At 42.7% G+C, this 17,025-nt stretch overlaps 1 protein-coding gene across 4 annotated transcripts in view; it reads right to left on the minus strand.

Moving 5' to 3' along the window:
* Positions 1–17,025, minus strand: part of LOC106595176 (immunoglobulin-like domain-containing receptor 2) — a 39,343-nt gene that overhangs the window by 11,981 nt on the left and 10,337 nt on the right. For 3 of the 4 annotated variants that reach the window (XM_045699494.1, XM_045699491.1, XM_045699492.1), the window contains exons 3-4: positions 12,725–12,844; positions 1,659–1,721 (exon numbers count right to left, since the gene is read on the minus strand). In XM_045699494.1, the coding sequence (XP_045555450.1) occupies positions 1,659–1,721; positions 12,725–12,844 (183 nt within the window). The remainder of the gene's footprint in view (positions 1–1,658; positions 1,722–12,724; positions 12,845–17,025) is intronic. The other variant, XM_045699493.1, reaches the window with a different exon arrangement.

A 17,025-nucleotide genomic window follows, 5' to 3' on the forward strand; every position in this document is an offset into this window, starting at 1 on the left:
AAATACAGGTGTGCCAAGCTTTCAGCATCATACCCAAGAAGACTCGAGGCTGTAATCACTGCCAAAGGTGCTTAAACAAAGTTCTGAGTAAAGGGTCTGAATACTTGTGTAAATGTGATATTTCAGATTTATTTAAATAAATTTGTAAAAAATTCTACAAACCTGTTTTTGCTTTGTCATTATGGAGTTTTGTGTGTAGATTGATGACGGAAAAAATATTTAATCCATTTTAAAACAAGGCTGTAACATAACAAAATGTGTAAGGGTTCTGAATACTTTCCAAACGCACTGTATATTTATATTTTACATACTACAAACGCAAACACTGACTATGAAACATTACAGTACGATGTGGGAGCTGCTAAACACAAACACTGACTATGAAACATTACAGTACGATGTGGGAGCTGCTAAACACAAACACTGACTATGAAACATTACAGTACGATGTGGGAGCTGCTGTTGAGAAGAACATGTACTAATGCAACATCAACATTTGAAATGAGAGTGAATGAGACATCCCTGAATAAGCCATTTCCATCTCACCATACCCAAATCTGTCAACAACCTCCAAGACGAGGAAACATCTGAATTTGGGGAATGTGACAGAAGACAATATCAACTCCCTTCTCTCTGACTCCCATAATGTCCAGGTCACCCATCCTGTAAACTCTCTCAACATCATTACTCCATAATGTCCAGTTCAACCATCCTGTAAACATCATTACTCCATAATGTCCAGTTCAACCATCCTGTAAACATCATTACTCCATAATGTCCAGGTCAACCATCCTGTAAACATCATTACTCCATAATGTCCAGTTCAACCATCCTGTAAACATCATTACTCCATAATGTCCAGTTCAACCATCCTCTAAACTCTCTCACTATAATTATGTTACTCACAATAACAATCCCTAATGATGGACTTCCTTTGGGCTGGGCCAGAAACCACAAGTCTCTCTCTCTCTTTCTTCCTATCTCTCTGGTCTCTCTCTCTCTCTCTCTCTGATCTGTCTCTCTCTTTCTGTCTCTGGTCTGTCTCTCGCTCTCTCTCTCTCTCTCTCTCTCTCTCTCTCTCTCTCTCTCGTCTGTCTCTCTCTGTTCTCCCTCTCTCTCTGGTCTGTCTCTCTCTCCCTCTCTCTCTGGTCTGTCTCTCTCTCTCTGGTCTGTCTCTCTCTTTCTCTCTCTCTGGTCTGTCTCTCTCTCTCTCTGGTCTCTCTCTCTCTCTGGTCTCTCTCTCTCTGATCTGTCTCTGGTCTGTCTCTCTTTCTCTCTGGTCTGTCTCTCTCTCTGTTCTCCCTCTCTCTCTGGTCTAACTCTCTCTCTCCCTCTCTCTCTGGTCTGTCTCTGGTCTGTCTCTCTCTCTCTGGTCTGTCTCTCTCTCTGGTCTGTCTCTCTCTCTGTCTCTGGTCTGTGTCTCTCTGTCTCTGGTCTGTCTCTCTATCTGTCTCTCGCTCTCTCTCTCTGGTCTGTCTCTCTCTCTGTTCAACAGTAAACTGACCATAATCATTTGTTTGATTTGTAATAAGATAACTGATTGGATTACTAAAGAACAACATGAAGCTGATTGGGCAGTGAAGAAGCAATAGTTTTGTGTTAATGAGTGAAAAGAAGAGACAGACAGACACAGGTGAGGAGGACACGCCCCTACCTACCTGGCATAATCTTCACATCAAAGTCAGGCAGGAGATCATCTGACAGACCTGTACCTGTCTTACCTGGAGAGAGGAGAAGAGCAGAGGTGAAGGACAGGATAGGACAGGACAGGGCAGGGCAAGACAGGACAGAGGGCAGGAAAGGTCAAAAGACAGGGGAGTAGCAGGGTTGGGGTCAATTCCATTTCAATTCAGGATCTAAACCAAAATTCTAATTCCATTTTTTTTTTTAAGTGTTGAGGGAAATTGGAATTGGAATTTCAGTTTACTTCTTGAATCGACTGAATTAAAAAAGGAATTGTCAAGGGTCATGGGAAAGTTCTGGGAGAATGAAGTACAGGTAGCAGCAGCATGCAGAGATTTGGACAATAGAAGAGCCAGGAAGGTGGACATGCCAGCATGCAGAAGATGCCACTTTCAGTCTAAATGTGGTTTCAGTCTAAATATGGTTTTGTTGAAAAGCAATGATGCTGAGAAATATGACTGTGTTTCCTTCACCCCACATGAAATACATCCTGACTCACTCTGATAGGGCTTTTCCATCACAGCCCCACTGAATATGTACCTGTTTAGGGAACTGTGTTTCATTTTCTCACATTTACATTTTAGTCCTTTAGCAGACGCTTTTCTCCAGAGTTCATACATTTTCATACTTCAAAAAACCAACACAACCCTAGCATTACAAGCACCATGCTCTACCAACTGATCCACACAGGATCACATGGTTTCCATAGCTATGGCTGGCCGTGAGGACCTGTGAAGAGCACAGTCAGCAACCTCTGCTTTATGAAGACAGTTGAAGATACTTCAGTCATCTGGCTTTAACTTTAATGTGCTTGTCATTGATAAGGTTTTAGTTGAAAAGCAATGCTTTGAGTCACCACACCTGTCCTTGAAATACAGCCTGACTCAAACAGACTGACTGAACCTGGTGCTGCTTCCCTTTATCTGTAGTGGATTGAATTGGGGAGCTTCCAGTCAGTCTGTAGACAAATGAGTTGATGATATTACCAGTCCATCACAGTGATGTCACAAATACATAGGCAGTGAATTCACTGCCAGCAGCTCTGTGTTACAATAACACGTTCTCTCTATCTCTTACTGTTTCCCTCTCTGGGGATATGAGTCACTAATGTTAGTTCATATTTCAACCTCATATACAACTCCACAAAAAAAGGTTAGCCACGCTCACACAAATGTGTTATAATGTGGCACAGGCTGGTACGAGAGAGAGAGGGGGTGGGGGGGAGAAGAGAAGAGAGAGGGGGGAGAGGAATAGCGAGAAAGAGAGAGAGAGAGAAGGATAGAGAGGGACAGAGGAATAGAGAGAAAGGGGGATGAGAGTGAGGGAGAGAGTGGGAGAGAGGAATAGAGAGAAATGGGGGATGGAGAGTGAGGGTGAGAGAGGGAGACTGGAATAGAGAGAAATGGGGGATGGAGAGTGAGGGTGAGAGAGGGAAAAAGGAATAGAGAGAAATGGGGGATGGAGAGTGAGGGTGAGAGAGAGAAAAAGGAATAGAGAGAAATGGGGGATGGAGAGTGAGGGAGAGAGTGGGAGAAAAAGGAATAGAGAGAAATGGGGGATGAGAGTAAGGGAGAGAGTGGGAGAAAAAGGAATAGAGAGAAATGGGGGATGGAGAGTGAGGGTGAGAGAGAGAAAAAGGAATAGAGAGAAATGGGGGATGAGAGTAAGGGAGAGAGTGGGAGAAAAAGGAATAGAGAGAAATGGGGGATGAGTGTAAGGGAGAGAGTGGGAGAGAGGAATAGAGAGAAATGGGGGATGGAGAGTGAGGGTGAGAGAGGGAAAGAGGAATAGGAGAGAAAGGGGGGATGGAGAGAGAGGGAGATAGCAATAGAGAGAACGGGGGGATGGAGAGAGAGAGATAGAGTAGATTAGGGAAGACCATTTACTTCCCCCCATAATGTGGTTGTTTGATCTTGGCTGTGTGCTGGAATGTTGTACAGTAGCCATAGAGATACACATCTAAAATACATGTAGGGAGTATACTGTATCCTGGCTGCTACCATGCTGACCATACAAACACCACAGTCCGTGTCACACTACAAGACTAGAAATGTAGCAGGTGAAGCAATACTTTTTCAAAGAAGGATACGAACCTGGAGTGTCATAGAAAGGACTTAAATCCACTCATATTGATACGAACCTGGAGTGTTGTAGAAAGGACTTAAATCCACTCATATTGATGTCAGACACAGAAGGTATTCAGAAGGTTATTAGTACTGTAATGTTGTTAAGTGTGAGAGCCTGTATTAACCTGATCTATACATCTTGACATGCTCCTACTATCGCTGCCTAGGTAGGACCCTGCCTGAGGGAATACAAAGATCTGTTTTTCTATTACCCCAAAGGAGCACAATGTTTCTCCTGTGGCCTCCAGTGGTTTGAAGCAGGGATCCTGATACCAACCTTGGCAATATGCTGCCCATATCTGTCTATTGTTCAGGCTGGTACAGGACAGACTGTCCAGTGTTGTCCTGGCCTCCAGTGGTTTGAAGCAGAGATCCTGATACAGACCATGACCCATGTCAGTACATTGTTCCTGTTCAGGCAAAACAACTTTATCAGAGCGTGTTGTAAGTATCAGACAGACAGGAAGAGGGTTTAATGGTGTAGGAGCTCCCAGGCCCTCCTGGACGGCCCTACTCTCTTTGCCCACATCAAGAGCAGCTTAGATGGAACTTACTCCTGGAATTCCTCCCCTCACTGCTGGGTACTGGGCTAATGCACCGTTGCCTGACTGGCTGGCAGTCATTATGAAACAGAGAGGAGTTTAGAGGTTTTCTGTTTCACTCACTCTGGACATTTGTTCTTTCTATGACCTCTGACCCATGTGTTGACTAATAAAGTGGAGAAAACTGTTCCTGCCCCCTTCACAACCAGAGAACCTGACCTTACAAGCATATAATACAACACACACTAACAAGCCTACAATACAACACAGACTAACAAGCCTACAATACAACACACACTAACAAGCTGTCACGGTTGTCGTCGGTGAATGAGGACCAAAACGCAGCAGGTACGTGAATGCTCATCTTGATTTTTAATTATCTTCAAAAAATGAACATACAAAATAACAAAAACGAAAAAAACGAACAACTAACAAACAGTCTGGCAAAGCATAGGCTCAACACAAAACAATCACCCACAAATAACACATACAAACACACCCTAATATATGGGACTCTCAATCAAAGGCAGATAGACAACACCTGCCTTCAACTGAGAGTCCCAACCCCAATCAACCAAACATAGAAACACACACACTAGACTAACCATAGAATTAACTAAACATAAACCAAAAACCCGGAAATACTAAATCAAACACCCTTTACACAAACACACCACCCCGAACCACATAAAACAAATACCCCCTACCACGCCCTGACCAAACTACAAAACAATTAACCTTATATACTGGCCAGGACGTGACAGTACCCCCCCCCCCTTAAAAGGTGCTACCCCAGAAGCACCTTAACAAAAAATAACCCCAAGCAACACCAACAAAAAGTCCCCTTTTCTAAAGGGAGGGAAGGGAGGGTGGCTGCCGTCAACGACGGCACTGTGCTACACCCCCCCTCCCCAACCCACCTATTTCTGGAGGTGGCTCTGGTTCCGGCCGTTCCAGGCTGTCGGGCCACTCTGGCATCGCCGAGGGGCAGTCAGGCCAGTCTGGCATCGCCGGGGGGCAGTCGGGCCAGTCTGGCAGTTCGGGACAGTCTGGGCAGTCTGGCAGTTCGGGACAGTCGGGACAGTCTGGCCACTCGGGACAGTCTGGCAACTCGGGACAGTCTGGGCAGTCTGGCAACTCGGGACAGTCTGGGCAGTCTGGCAACTCGGGACAGTCTGGGCAGTCTGGCAACTCGGGACAGTCCGGCAGTTCAGCGCAGTCTGGCCACTCCGGCAGTTCAGCGCAGTCTGGCCACTCCGGCAGTTCAGCGCAGTCTGGCCACTCCGGCAGTTCAGCGCAGTCTGGCCACTCCGGCAGTTCAGCACAGTCTGGCCACTCCGGCAGTTCAGCGCAGTCTGACCTCTCTGGCGACTGTTGACTGGCGGGCAGCTCTGACGACTGTTGACTGGCGGGCAGCTCTGACGACTGTTGACTGGCGGGCAGCTCTGACGACTGTTGACTGGCGGGCAGCTCTGACGACTGTTGGCTGGCGGGCAGCTCTGGTGACGACTGTTGGCTGGCGGGCAGCTCTGGTGACGACTGTTGACTGGCGGGCAGCTCTGGTGACTGTTGACTGGCGTGGCTGGGTTGACGCACTTGTAGCCTGGTGCGTGGTGCTGGTACTGGGCTTACCAGATTATGTACACGCACCTCCAGGCTAGTGCGGGGAGCGGGAACAGGACGAGTCGGACTGGGTTGACGCACTTCCGGGTCCGCACGAGAGACAGGAGCTGGAAACCCAGGGCTATGGAGGCGCACAGTCGGTCTCGATCTTACCTCCTGCACAACCCGTCTTGGCTGGATGGAACTAGTAGCCCTGTACGAGCAGGGTGCTCGTACAGGGCAGACTGGGCTGTGCAGGGGCCTGATGGTAGCCGTGCGTAGAGCGGGAGTTGGGTAGCCTGGTCCTCGGAGGCGTACCGGCGACCAGATGCGCTGCGCAGGCATCCTCCTACCAGGCTGGATGCCCGCTCTAGCACGGCACCTGCGAGGGGCTGGAATAACGCGCACCGGACTGTGCGTGCGTATGGGTGAGATAGTGCGCTCCTCAGCGAAACATAGCGCTCTCCACCCCATACGCTCTTCCATATAACCACGGGTAGCTGGCTTCCGGCTCTTCTTACGCCTAGCCAAACTACCCGTGTGCCCCCCCCCAAAATTTTCTTGGGGGTGCCTCTCGTGCTTCTCCTTCAGCGCGTACTTGGCCTCGTACCACCGCCTCTCTGCCTTGGCTGCCTCAATTTCCCACTGCGGGCGTCGATAATCCCCAGCCTGGTGCCAAGGTCCGGCCCCGTCCAGAACTTCCTCCCAGGTCCATTTCTCCCGCCAGTCCAACTCGAACTCCGTATGCTCCTTCCTCTGCTGCTTGGTCCTTTGGTGGTGGGTGATTCTGTCACGGTTGTCGTCGGTGAATGAGGACCAAAACGCAGCAGGTACGTGAATGCTCATCTTGATTTTTAATTACTCTCAAAATGAACATACAAAAATAACAAACACGAAAAACGAACGACAATAACAGTCTGACTAGGCACACGGCTAAGCACAGAACAATCACCCACAAATAACACATACAAACACACCCTAATATATGGGACTCTCAATCAAAGGCAGATAGACAACACCTGCCTTCAACTGAGAGTCCCAACCCCAATCAACCAAACATAGAAACACACACACTAGACTAACCATAGAATTAACTAAACATAAACCAAAACCCGGAAATACTAAATCAAACACCCTTTACACAAACACACCACCCCGAACCACATAAAACAAATACCCCCTGCCACGCCCTGACCAAACTACAAAACAATTAACCTTATATACTGGCCAGGATGTGACACAAGCCTACAATACAACACACACTAACAAGCCTACAATACAACACACACTAACAAACCTACAATACAACACACACTAACAAGCCTACAATACAACACACACTAACAAGCCTACAATACAACACACACTAACAAGCCTACAATACAACACACACTAACAAGCCTACATTACAACACACACTAACAAACCTACAATACAACACACACTAACAAGCCTACAATACAACACACTAACAAGCCTACAATACAACACACACTAACAAGCCTACAATACAACACACTAACAAGTCTACAATACAACACACTAACAAGTCTACAATACAACACACACTAACAAGCCTACAATACAACACACACTAACAAGCCTACAATACAACACACACTAACAAGCCTACAATACAACACACACTAACAAGCCTACAATACAACACACTAACAAGCCTACAATACAACACACACTAACAAGCCTACAATACAACACACTAACAAGCCTACAATACAACACACTAACAAGTCTACAATACAACACACACTAACAAGCCTACAATACAACACACACTAACAAGCCTACAATACAACACACACTAACAAGCCTACAATACAACACACACTAACAAGCCTACAATACAACACACACTAACAAGCCTACAATACAACACACACTAACAAGCCTACAATACAACACACACTAACAAGCCTACAATACAACACACTAACAAGCCTACAATACAACACACACTAACAAGTCTACAATACAACACACTAACAAGTCTACAATACAACACACACTAACAAGCCTACAATACAACACACTAACAAGTCTACAATACAACACACACTAACAACCCTACAATACAACACACTAACAAGTCTACAATACAACACACTAACAAGCCTACAATACAACACACACTAACAAGCCTACAATACAACACACTAACAAGCCTACAATACAACACACACTAACAAGTCTACAATACAACACACACTAACAAGCCTACAATACAACACACACTAACAAGCCTACAATACAACACACACTAACAAGCCTACAATACAACACACTAACAAGCCTACAATACAACACACACTAACAAGCCTACAATACAACACACACTAACAAGCCTACAATACAACACACACTAACAAGTCTACAATACAACACACTAACAAGTCTACAATACAACACACTAACAAGCCTACAATACAACACACACACTAACAAGCCTACAATACAACACACACTAACAATTCTACAATACAACACACACTAACAAGTCTACAATACAACACACACTAACAAGCCTACAATACAACACACTAACAAGTCTACAATACAACACACACTAACAAGCCTACAATACAACACACTAACAAGTATACAATACAACACACTAACAAGTCTACAATACAACACACACTAACAAGCCTACAATACAACACACACTAACAAGTCTACAATACAACACACACTAACAAGCCTACAATACAACACACACTAACAAGCCTACAATACAACACACACTAACAAGCCTACAATACAACACACACTAACAAGCCTACAATACAACACACACTAACAAGCCTACAATACAACACACTAACAAGCCTACAATACAACACACTAACAAGTCTACAATACAACACACACTAACAAGCCTACAATACAAAACACACTAACAAGCCTACAATACAACACACACTAACAAGCCTACAATACAACACACACTAACAAGCCTACAATACAACACACACTAACAAGCCTACAATACAACACACACTAACAAGCCTACAATACAACACACTAACAAGCCTACAATACAACACACACTAACAAGTCTACAATACAACACACTAACAAGTCTACAATACAACACACACTAACAAGCCTACAATACAACACACTAACAAGCCTACAATACAACACACACTAACAAGCCTACAATACAACACACACTAACAAGCCTACAATACAACACACACTAACAAGCCTACAATACAACACACACTAACAAGCCTACAATACAACACACTAACAAGCCTACAATACAACACACACTAACAAGTCTACAATACAACACACTAACAAGTCTACAATACAACACACACTAACAAGCCTACAATACAACACACTAAAAAGTCTACAATACAACACACACTAACAAGCCTACAATACAACACACTAACAAGTCTACAATACAACACACTAACAAGCCTACAATACAACACACACTAACAAGCCTACAATACAACACACTAACAAGCCTACAATACAACACACACTAACAAGCCTACAATACAACACACACTAACAAGCCTACAATACAACACACACTAACAAGTCTACAATACCACACACACTAACAAGCCTACAATACAACACACACTAACAAGCCTACAATACAACACACACTAACAAGCCTACAATACAACACACTAACGACTCTCACCCCTGATCTATATATTTGACCACCTAGTCTTTCTCTCTCCCCGTGTCACGCCATTCATTCCCCTGGACCCCTGACAACAGTAAAACCTAGTTGTTGCCGTGGGAATCCCGACAAGTGGCTTCTACTTTACTAGGTCAATATCTGGGGTAACCCAATTTCTACTCAATGTAGTTCTGTGAGAGCTACTACACATCACAGAGGACATGGTCCACTGACAGACCACTGTGGTTTAAAGGGATGGTGTAGTTCTGTGAGAGCTACTACACATCACAGAGGACATGGTCCACTGACAGACCACTGTGGTTTAAAGGGATGGTGTAGTTCTGTGAGAGCTACTACACATCACAGAGGACATGGTCCACTGACAGACCACTGTGGTTTAAAGGGATGGTGTAGTTCTGTGAGAGCTACTACACATCACAGAGGACATGGTCCACTGACAGACCACTGTGGTTTAAAGGAATGGTGTGAAAGCATGCTAAGTGTTCCTGTAGCCCTCCAGTCATTGTGTTAACACTAGTTAGCAACGGCTCCAGAAACGACCTTCAATGACCTTCAACTTCCTGCAGGCAGAGACATCAAAATGGTAAGTAGAAGAAACGGCTCAGTGGCCAGAATGTGTCTCTGTCTCTTCAACACTGGGATGTGATGAAGATCATCTATCTATGTGGTATAACTGGGCTGTAGTGTGTTATAGAGACTCTGGACTTAGTGCTGAGTGGGTGGTTCTACTGGACTGGTTTATAGAGAGACAGCCAGCCAAATAAAAGGTCTCTCTCTCTCTCTCTCTCTCTCTCTCTCTCTCTCTCTCTCTCTCTCTCTCTCTCTCTCTCTCTCTCTCTCTCTCTCTCAAAAGCAGTATGGCCACGCAGAGCGTCACCATGGCGACGCTAGTTACCACACTCAGGGATGTGGGGCCGCCATTGTTGAGCAATAACACATAAATATACGTACACACGCATGAATGTACACACACACGTTAACACACACACGTTAACACACACACACACGTTAACACACACACGTTAACACACACACGTTAACACACACAGGATTCACTCAAACAGACACTTTCTTTTCATGCTAAGGAAACAAGTTGTACCTTCCCAGCTAACAGACAGTATATCACACAGGAAAAGCATTAGCATTACAACACACTACACTGAGTGGGCACAGACAGACCTATCCCACTAGCCAACAGGCAGGATGTCAAGAAGACACCTCCCTAACAGTACTCAGTCCTGTACATCTCTACACTAGATGATGTGCTACTATTGTCCTAACAGTAGTCAGTCCTGTACATCTCTACACTAGATGATGGGCTACTATTGTCCTAACAGTACTCAGTCCTGTACATCTCTACACTAGATGATGGGCTACTATTGTCCTAACAGTACTCAGTCCTGTACATCTCTACACTAGATGATGTGCTACTATTGTCCTAACAGTACTCAGTCCTGTACATCTCTACACTAGATGATGTGCTACTATTGTCCTAACAGTACTCAGTCCTGTACATCTCTACACTAGATGATGGGCTACTATTGTCCTAACAGTACTCAGTCCTGTACATCTCTACACTAGATGATGTGCTACTATTGTCCTAACAGTACTCAGTCCTGTACATCTCTACACTAGATGATGGGCTACTATTGTCCTAACAGTACTCAGTCCTGTACATCTCTACACTAGATGATGTGCTACTATTGTCCTAACAGTACTCAGTCCTGTACATCTCTACACTAGATGATGTGCTACTATTGTCCTAACAGTACTCAGTCCTGTACATCTCTACACTAGATGATGGGCCACTATTGTCCACATGATAGCTGCATTGTTTCCATTGATAGATGTTCCTTAGCTAACGACTAACGGAGCCTGGTTACATAACAGGAGTGACTACTGCCTAGCAACCTGACAGTAGTTCAGAGGCAGGGTGGTAGATGACTGGGAGAGATCAACCTGACAGTAGGACAGAGGCAGGGTGGTAGATGACTGGGAGAGATCAACCTGACAGTAGGACAGAGGCAGAGTGGTAGATGACTGGGAGAGAACAACCTGACAGTAGGTCAGAGGCAGGGTGGTAGATGACTGGGAGAGATCAACCTGACAGTAGGACAGAGGCAGGGTGGTAGATGACTGGGAGAGATCAACCTGACAGTAGGACAGAGGCAGGGTGGTAGATGACTGGGAGAGATCAACCTGACAGTAGGACAGAGGCAGAGTCTATATGAGGGGGTTTATATAACGTCTATATGAGGGGGTTTATATAACGTCTATATGAGGGGGTTTATATAACATCTATATGAGGGGGTTTATATAACGTCTATATGAGGGGGTTTATATAACGTCTATATGAGGGGGTTTATATAACATCTATATGAGGGGGTTTATATAACGTCTATATGAGGGGGTTTATATAACATCTATATGAAGGGGTTTATATAACATCTATATGAGGGGGTTTATATAACGTCTATATGAGGGGGTTTATATAACATCTATATGAGGGGGTTTATATAACATCTATATGAGGGGGTTTATATAACATCTATATGAGGGGGTTTATATAACATCTATATGAGGGGGTTTATATAACGTCTATATGAGGGGGTTTATATAACGTCTATATGAGGGGGTTTATATAACGTCTATATGAGGGGGTTTATATAACGTCTATATGAGGGGGTACTCCATGGAAATAGTTCAACTTCATGTCAACTTGAATCATGTTGCCTGAGGGTAAATTAGAGAAATCATATTTAAATAGACTTGTATTTGCATATCCTTAATGTCATAAATGGGAAGTATTGCATGAAGTGTTTTCCCTTCCTGTCTGGGTTGGCTTCACTTCCTGTGTAATGGTGGTTGTCTTCCTGAGGAGTGGGGCAGGGGGGAGAGGTAGGGAGGAGGGGGGTGAGGAGGGATGAGGGTAGGGGTGAGGAGGGGGGGATGGAGGAATGGAGGGTAGGGGTGAGGAGGGGGGATGGAGGAATGGAGGGTAGGGGTGAGGAGGGGGGATGGAGGAATGGAGGGTTGGAGGGAGGAGAGGGGAGGGCTGAGAAGGGGAGTTGAGGACTCACCCAACACCAGAAGCTCCACAGGGGCCTCATTCCTGCCCTCGAGGTCGTCAGAGATGACCACCTTACAGAGGTACACCCCACTGTCTCCCCACTGGAGCTCCCCGATACGCAGGTCAGCCTCTGGAGAGAGGGAGGGGGAGGAAAACAGAAGATATTAAAATAAAATAAGTATCACATCTAACATATCACTGTCAAACATCACTCTGTCAAACATCACTCTGTTAAACATCACTCTGTTAAACATCACTCTGTCAAACATCACTCTGTCAAACATCACTCTGTTAAACATCACTCTGTCAAACATCACTCTGTTAAACATCACTCTGTCAAACATCACTCTGTCAAACATCACTCTGTTAAACATCACTCTGTCAAACATCACTCTGTCAAACATCACTCTGTCAAACATCACTCTGTTAAACATCACTCTGTCAAACATCACTCTGTTAAACATCACTCTGTCAAACATCACTCTGTCAAACATCACTCTGTTAAACATCACTCTGTTAAACATCATTCTGTTAAACATCACTCTGTCAAACATCACATATAACTCATCAGTCTGTCAAACATCACTCTGTTAAACATCACTCTGTCAAACATCACTCTGTCAAACATCACTCTGTCAAACATCACTCTGTTAAACATCACTCTGTCAAACATCACTCTGTTAAACATCACTCTGTTAAACATCACTCTGTTAAACATCACTCTGTCAAACATCACTCTGTCAAACATCACTCTGTTAAACAGCACTCTGTTAAACATCACTCTGTTAAACATCACTCTGTTAAACATCACTCTGTTAAACATCACTCTGTCAAACATCACTCTGTCAAACATCACTGTCAAACATCACTCTGTCAAACATCACTCTGTTAAACATCACTCTGTTAAACATCATTCTGTTAAACATCACTCTGTTAAACATCACTCTGTTAAACATCACTCTGTCAAACATCACTCTGTTAAACATCACTCTGTTAAACATCACTCTGTTAAACATCACTCTGTTAAACATCACTCTGTCAAACATCACTCTGTCAAACATCACTCTGTCAAACATCACTCTGTTAAACATCACTCTGTTAAACATCACTCTGTCAAACATCACTCTGTTAAACATCATTCTGTTAAACATCACTCTGTCAAACATCACTCTGTTAAACATCACTGTCAAACATCACTCTGTCAAACATCACTCTGTTAAACATCATTCTGTTAAACATCACTCTGTCAAACATCACTCTGTCAAACATCACTCTGTCAAACATCACTCTGTTAAACATCACTCTGTTAAACATCACTCTGTTAAACATCACTCTGTCAAACATCACTCTGTTAAACATCACTCTGTCAAACATCACTCTGTCAAACATCACTCTGTCAAACATCACTCTGTTAAACATCACTCTGTTAAACATCACTCTGTCAAACATCACTCTGTCAAACATCACTGTCAAACATCACTCTGTCAAACATCACTCTGTTAAACATCACTCTGTCAAACATCACTCTGTCAAACATCACTCTGTTAAACATCACTCTGTTAAACATCACTCTGTTAAACATCACTCTGTCAAACATCACTGTCAAACATCACTCTGTCAAACATCACTCTGTTAAACATCATTCTGTTAAACATCACTCTGTTAAACATCATTCTGTCAAACATCACTCTGTCAAACATCACTGTCAAACATCACTCTGTCAAACATCACTCTGTCAAACATCACTCTGTTAAACATCACTCTGTTAAACATCACTCTGTCAAACATCACTCTGTCAAACATCACTGTCAAACATCACTCTGTCAAACATCACTCTGTCAAACATCACTCTGTTAAACATCACTCTGTTAAACATCACTCTGTCAAACATCACTCTGTCAAACATCACTCTGTCAAACATCACTCTGTCAAACATCACTCTGTTAAACATCACTCTGTTAAACATCATTCTGTTAAACATCACTCTGTCAAACATCACTCTGTTAAACATCACTCTGTTAAACATCACTCTGTTAAACATCACTCTGTCAAACATCACTCTGTTAAACATCACTCTGTTAAACATCACTCTGTTAAACATCACTCTGTCAAACATCACTCTGTCAAACATCACTCTGTCAAACATCAGTCTGTCAAACATCACTCTGTTAAACATCACTCTGTTAAACATCACTCTGTTAAACATCACTCTGTTAAACATCACTCTGTCAAACATCAGTCTGTTAAACATCATTCTGTTAAACATCACTCTGTCAAACCGCACTGTGTCAAACATCACTCTGTAAAACTACCTTACAACATTCCTTAACTTCCCATGTGAAGTCTCAAATACATCACCTCAGGTTTCAACTGAGAATATAAATATCAACATCATCAAGGACAAGGAGGAACAGAGAAGCAGGTTTGTTTTGGCCAGTTAGGGGGAGGAGGAGAGAACATTGTGTCTGTCACAGTCCACGGAGGAGTTGTGTTGAGTCATAAACAGTAAAGAGTAAAGGAGGCGAGAGGTTGGGTGGACTCTGTGGAGGGAGACTCGGCAGACCAGTCAGTCCATTGTGAGGCGGACATGTAAACAAGCCTATTTAAGGGACAGGAAGAGACAAGCATAATGAACAGCCTTTCCTGTTGAGGATAGGGCTGGAGGTGGGGCTGTGGGTTAGGAGACTGCAAGTCTCAAATCCTATGGACAACCAGAAAATTGTTTTTGGGATATCTATTAACATGCCACTGTATTGAACCCATTTGGTGCAGTTTATAATATTGCACTGTGCTTTATTATGGACAATAGGTTCAGTACATGTCACTGCATTCTGTATCAGAAAGAAGTTTGGGCCTCTTTGAAGTCTTGTAGATCGACGCACTGCACTCTTTTTGTTTATAAGTCCCTTCTGCATAAACCTCTGTACCTTACCTCCTTGTTAACTTAAAGACGTATGAAATACCAAACAGGGTCTCAGGGAGGATCCCTCTGGAGGTCACTTAGCAAATCTGCTTTTAGTTTTTTTGCACCTTACTTCCGGAATAATCTCCAAGGCTCTCTAAAAGTGGATGAATTGGTTCCTCAAGGACACTTCAAAAGGCTGATTAAATACCTTTTCACTGAAGAATGTGTTTGTTTTCTATGATGAATGTGTTTAACTTTTTGTGTATTGATGTGAACATGTATAGTGTATATTGATGTGTATATTGATGTGTATAGTGTATATTGATGTGTATAGTGTATATTGATGTGCATAGTGTATATTGATGTGTGTAGTGTATACTGATGTGTATATTGATGTGTATAGTGTATATTGATGTGCATAGTGTATATTGATGTGTATAGTGTATATTGATGTGTGTAGTGTATATTGATGTGTATATTGATGTGTATATTGATGTGTATAGTGTATATTGATGTGTATAGTGTATATTGATGTGCATAGTGTATATTGATGTGTGTAGTGTATATTGATGTGTATATTGATGTGTATAGTGTATATTGATGTGCATAGTGTATATTGATGTGTATAGTGTATATTGATGTGTATATTGATGTGTATATTGATGTGTATAGTGTATATTGATGTGTGTAGTGTATATTGATGTGTATATTGGTGTGTATAGTGTATATTGATGTGTATATTGATGTGTATAGTGTGTATTGATGTGTATAGTGTATATTGATGTGTATATTGATGTGTATAGTGTAAATTGATGTGTATAGTGTATACTGATGTGTATAGTGTATATTGATGTGTATAGTGAATATTGATATGTGTAGTGTATATTGATGTGTATATTGATATGCATAGTGTATATTGATGTGTATAGTGTGTATTGATGTGTATGTTGATGTGCATAGTGTATATTGATGTGTGTAGTGTATATTGATGTGTATATTGATGTGCATTTTGATGTGCATAGTGTATATTGATGTGTATATTGATGTGTATATTGATATGTATAGTGTATATTGATGTGTATAGTGTGTATTGATGTGTATGTTGATGTGCATAGTGTATATTGATGTGTGTAGTGTATATTGATGTGTATATTGATGTGCATATTGATGTGTGTAGTGTATATTGATGTGTATATTGATGTGCATATTGATGTGTGTAGTGTATATTGATGTGTATATTGATGTGTGTAGTGTATATTGATGTGTGTAGTGTATATTGATGTGTATATTGATGTGTATAGTGTATATTGATGTGTATATTGATGTGTATATTGATGTGTATAGTGTATATTGATGTGTGTAGTGTATATTGATGTGTATATTGGTGTGTATAGTGTATATTGATG

The sequence above is a fragment of the Salmo salar genome, chromosome ssa17, assembly GCF_905237065.1.
Source record: "Salmo salar chromosome ssa17, Ssal_v3.1, whole genome shotgun sequence".
Classification (NCBI taxonomy): Eukaryota; Metazoa; Chordata; class Actinopteri; order Salmoniformes; family Salmonidae; genus Salmo; species Salmo salar.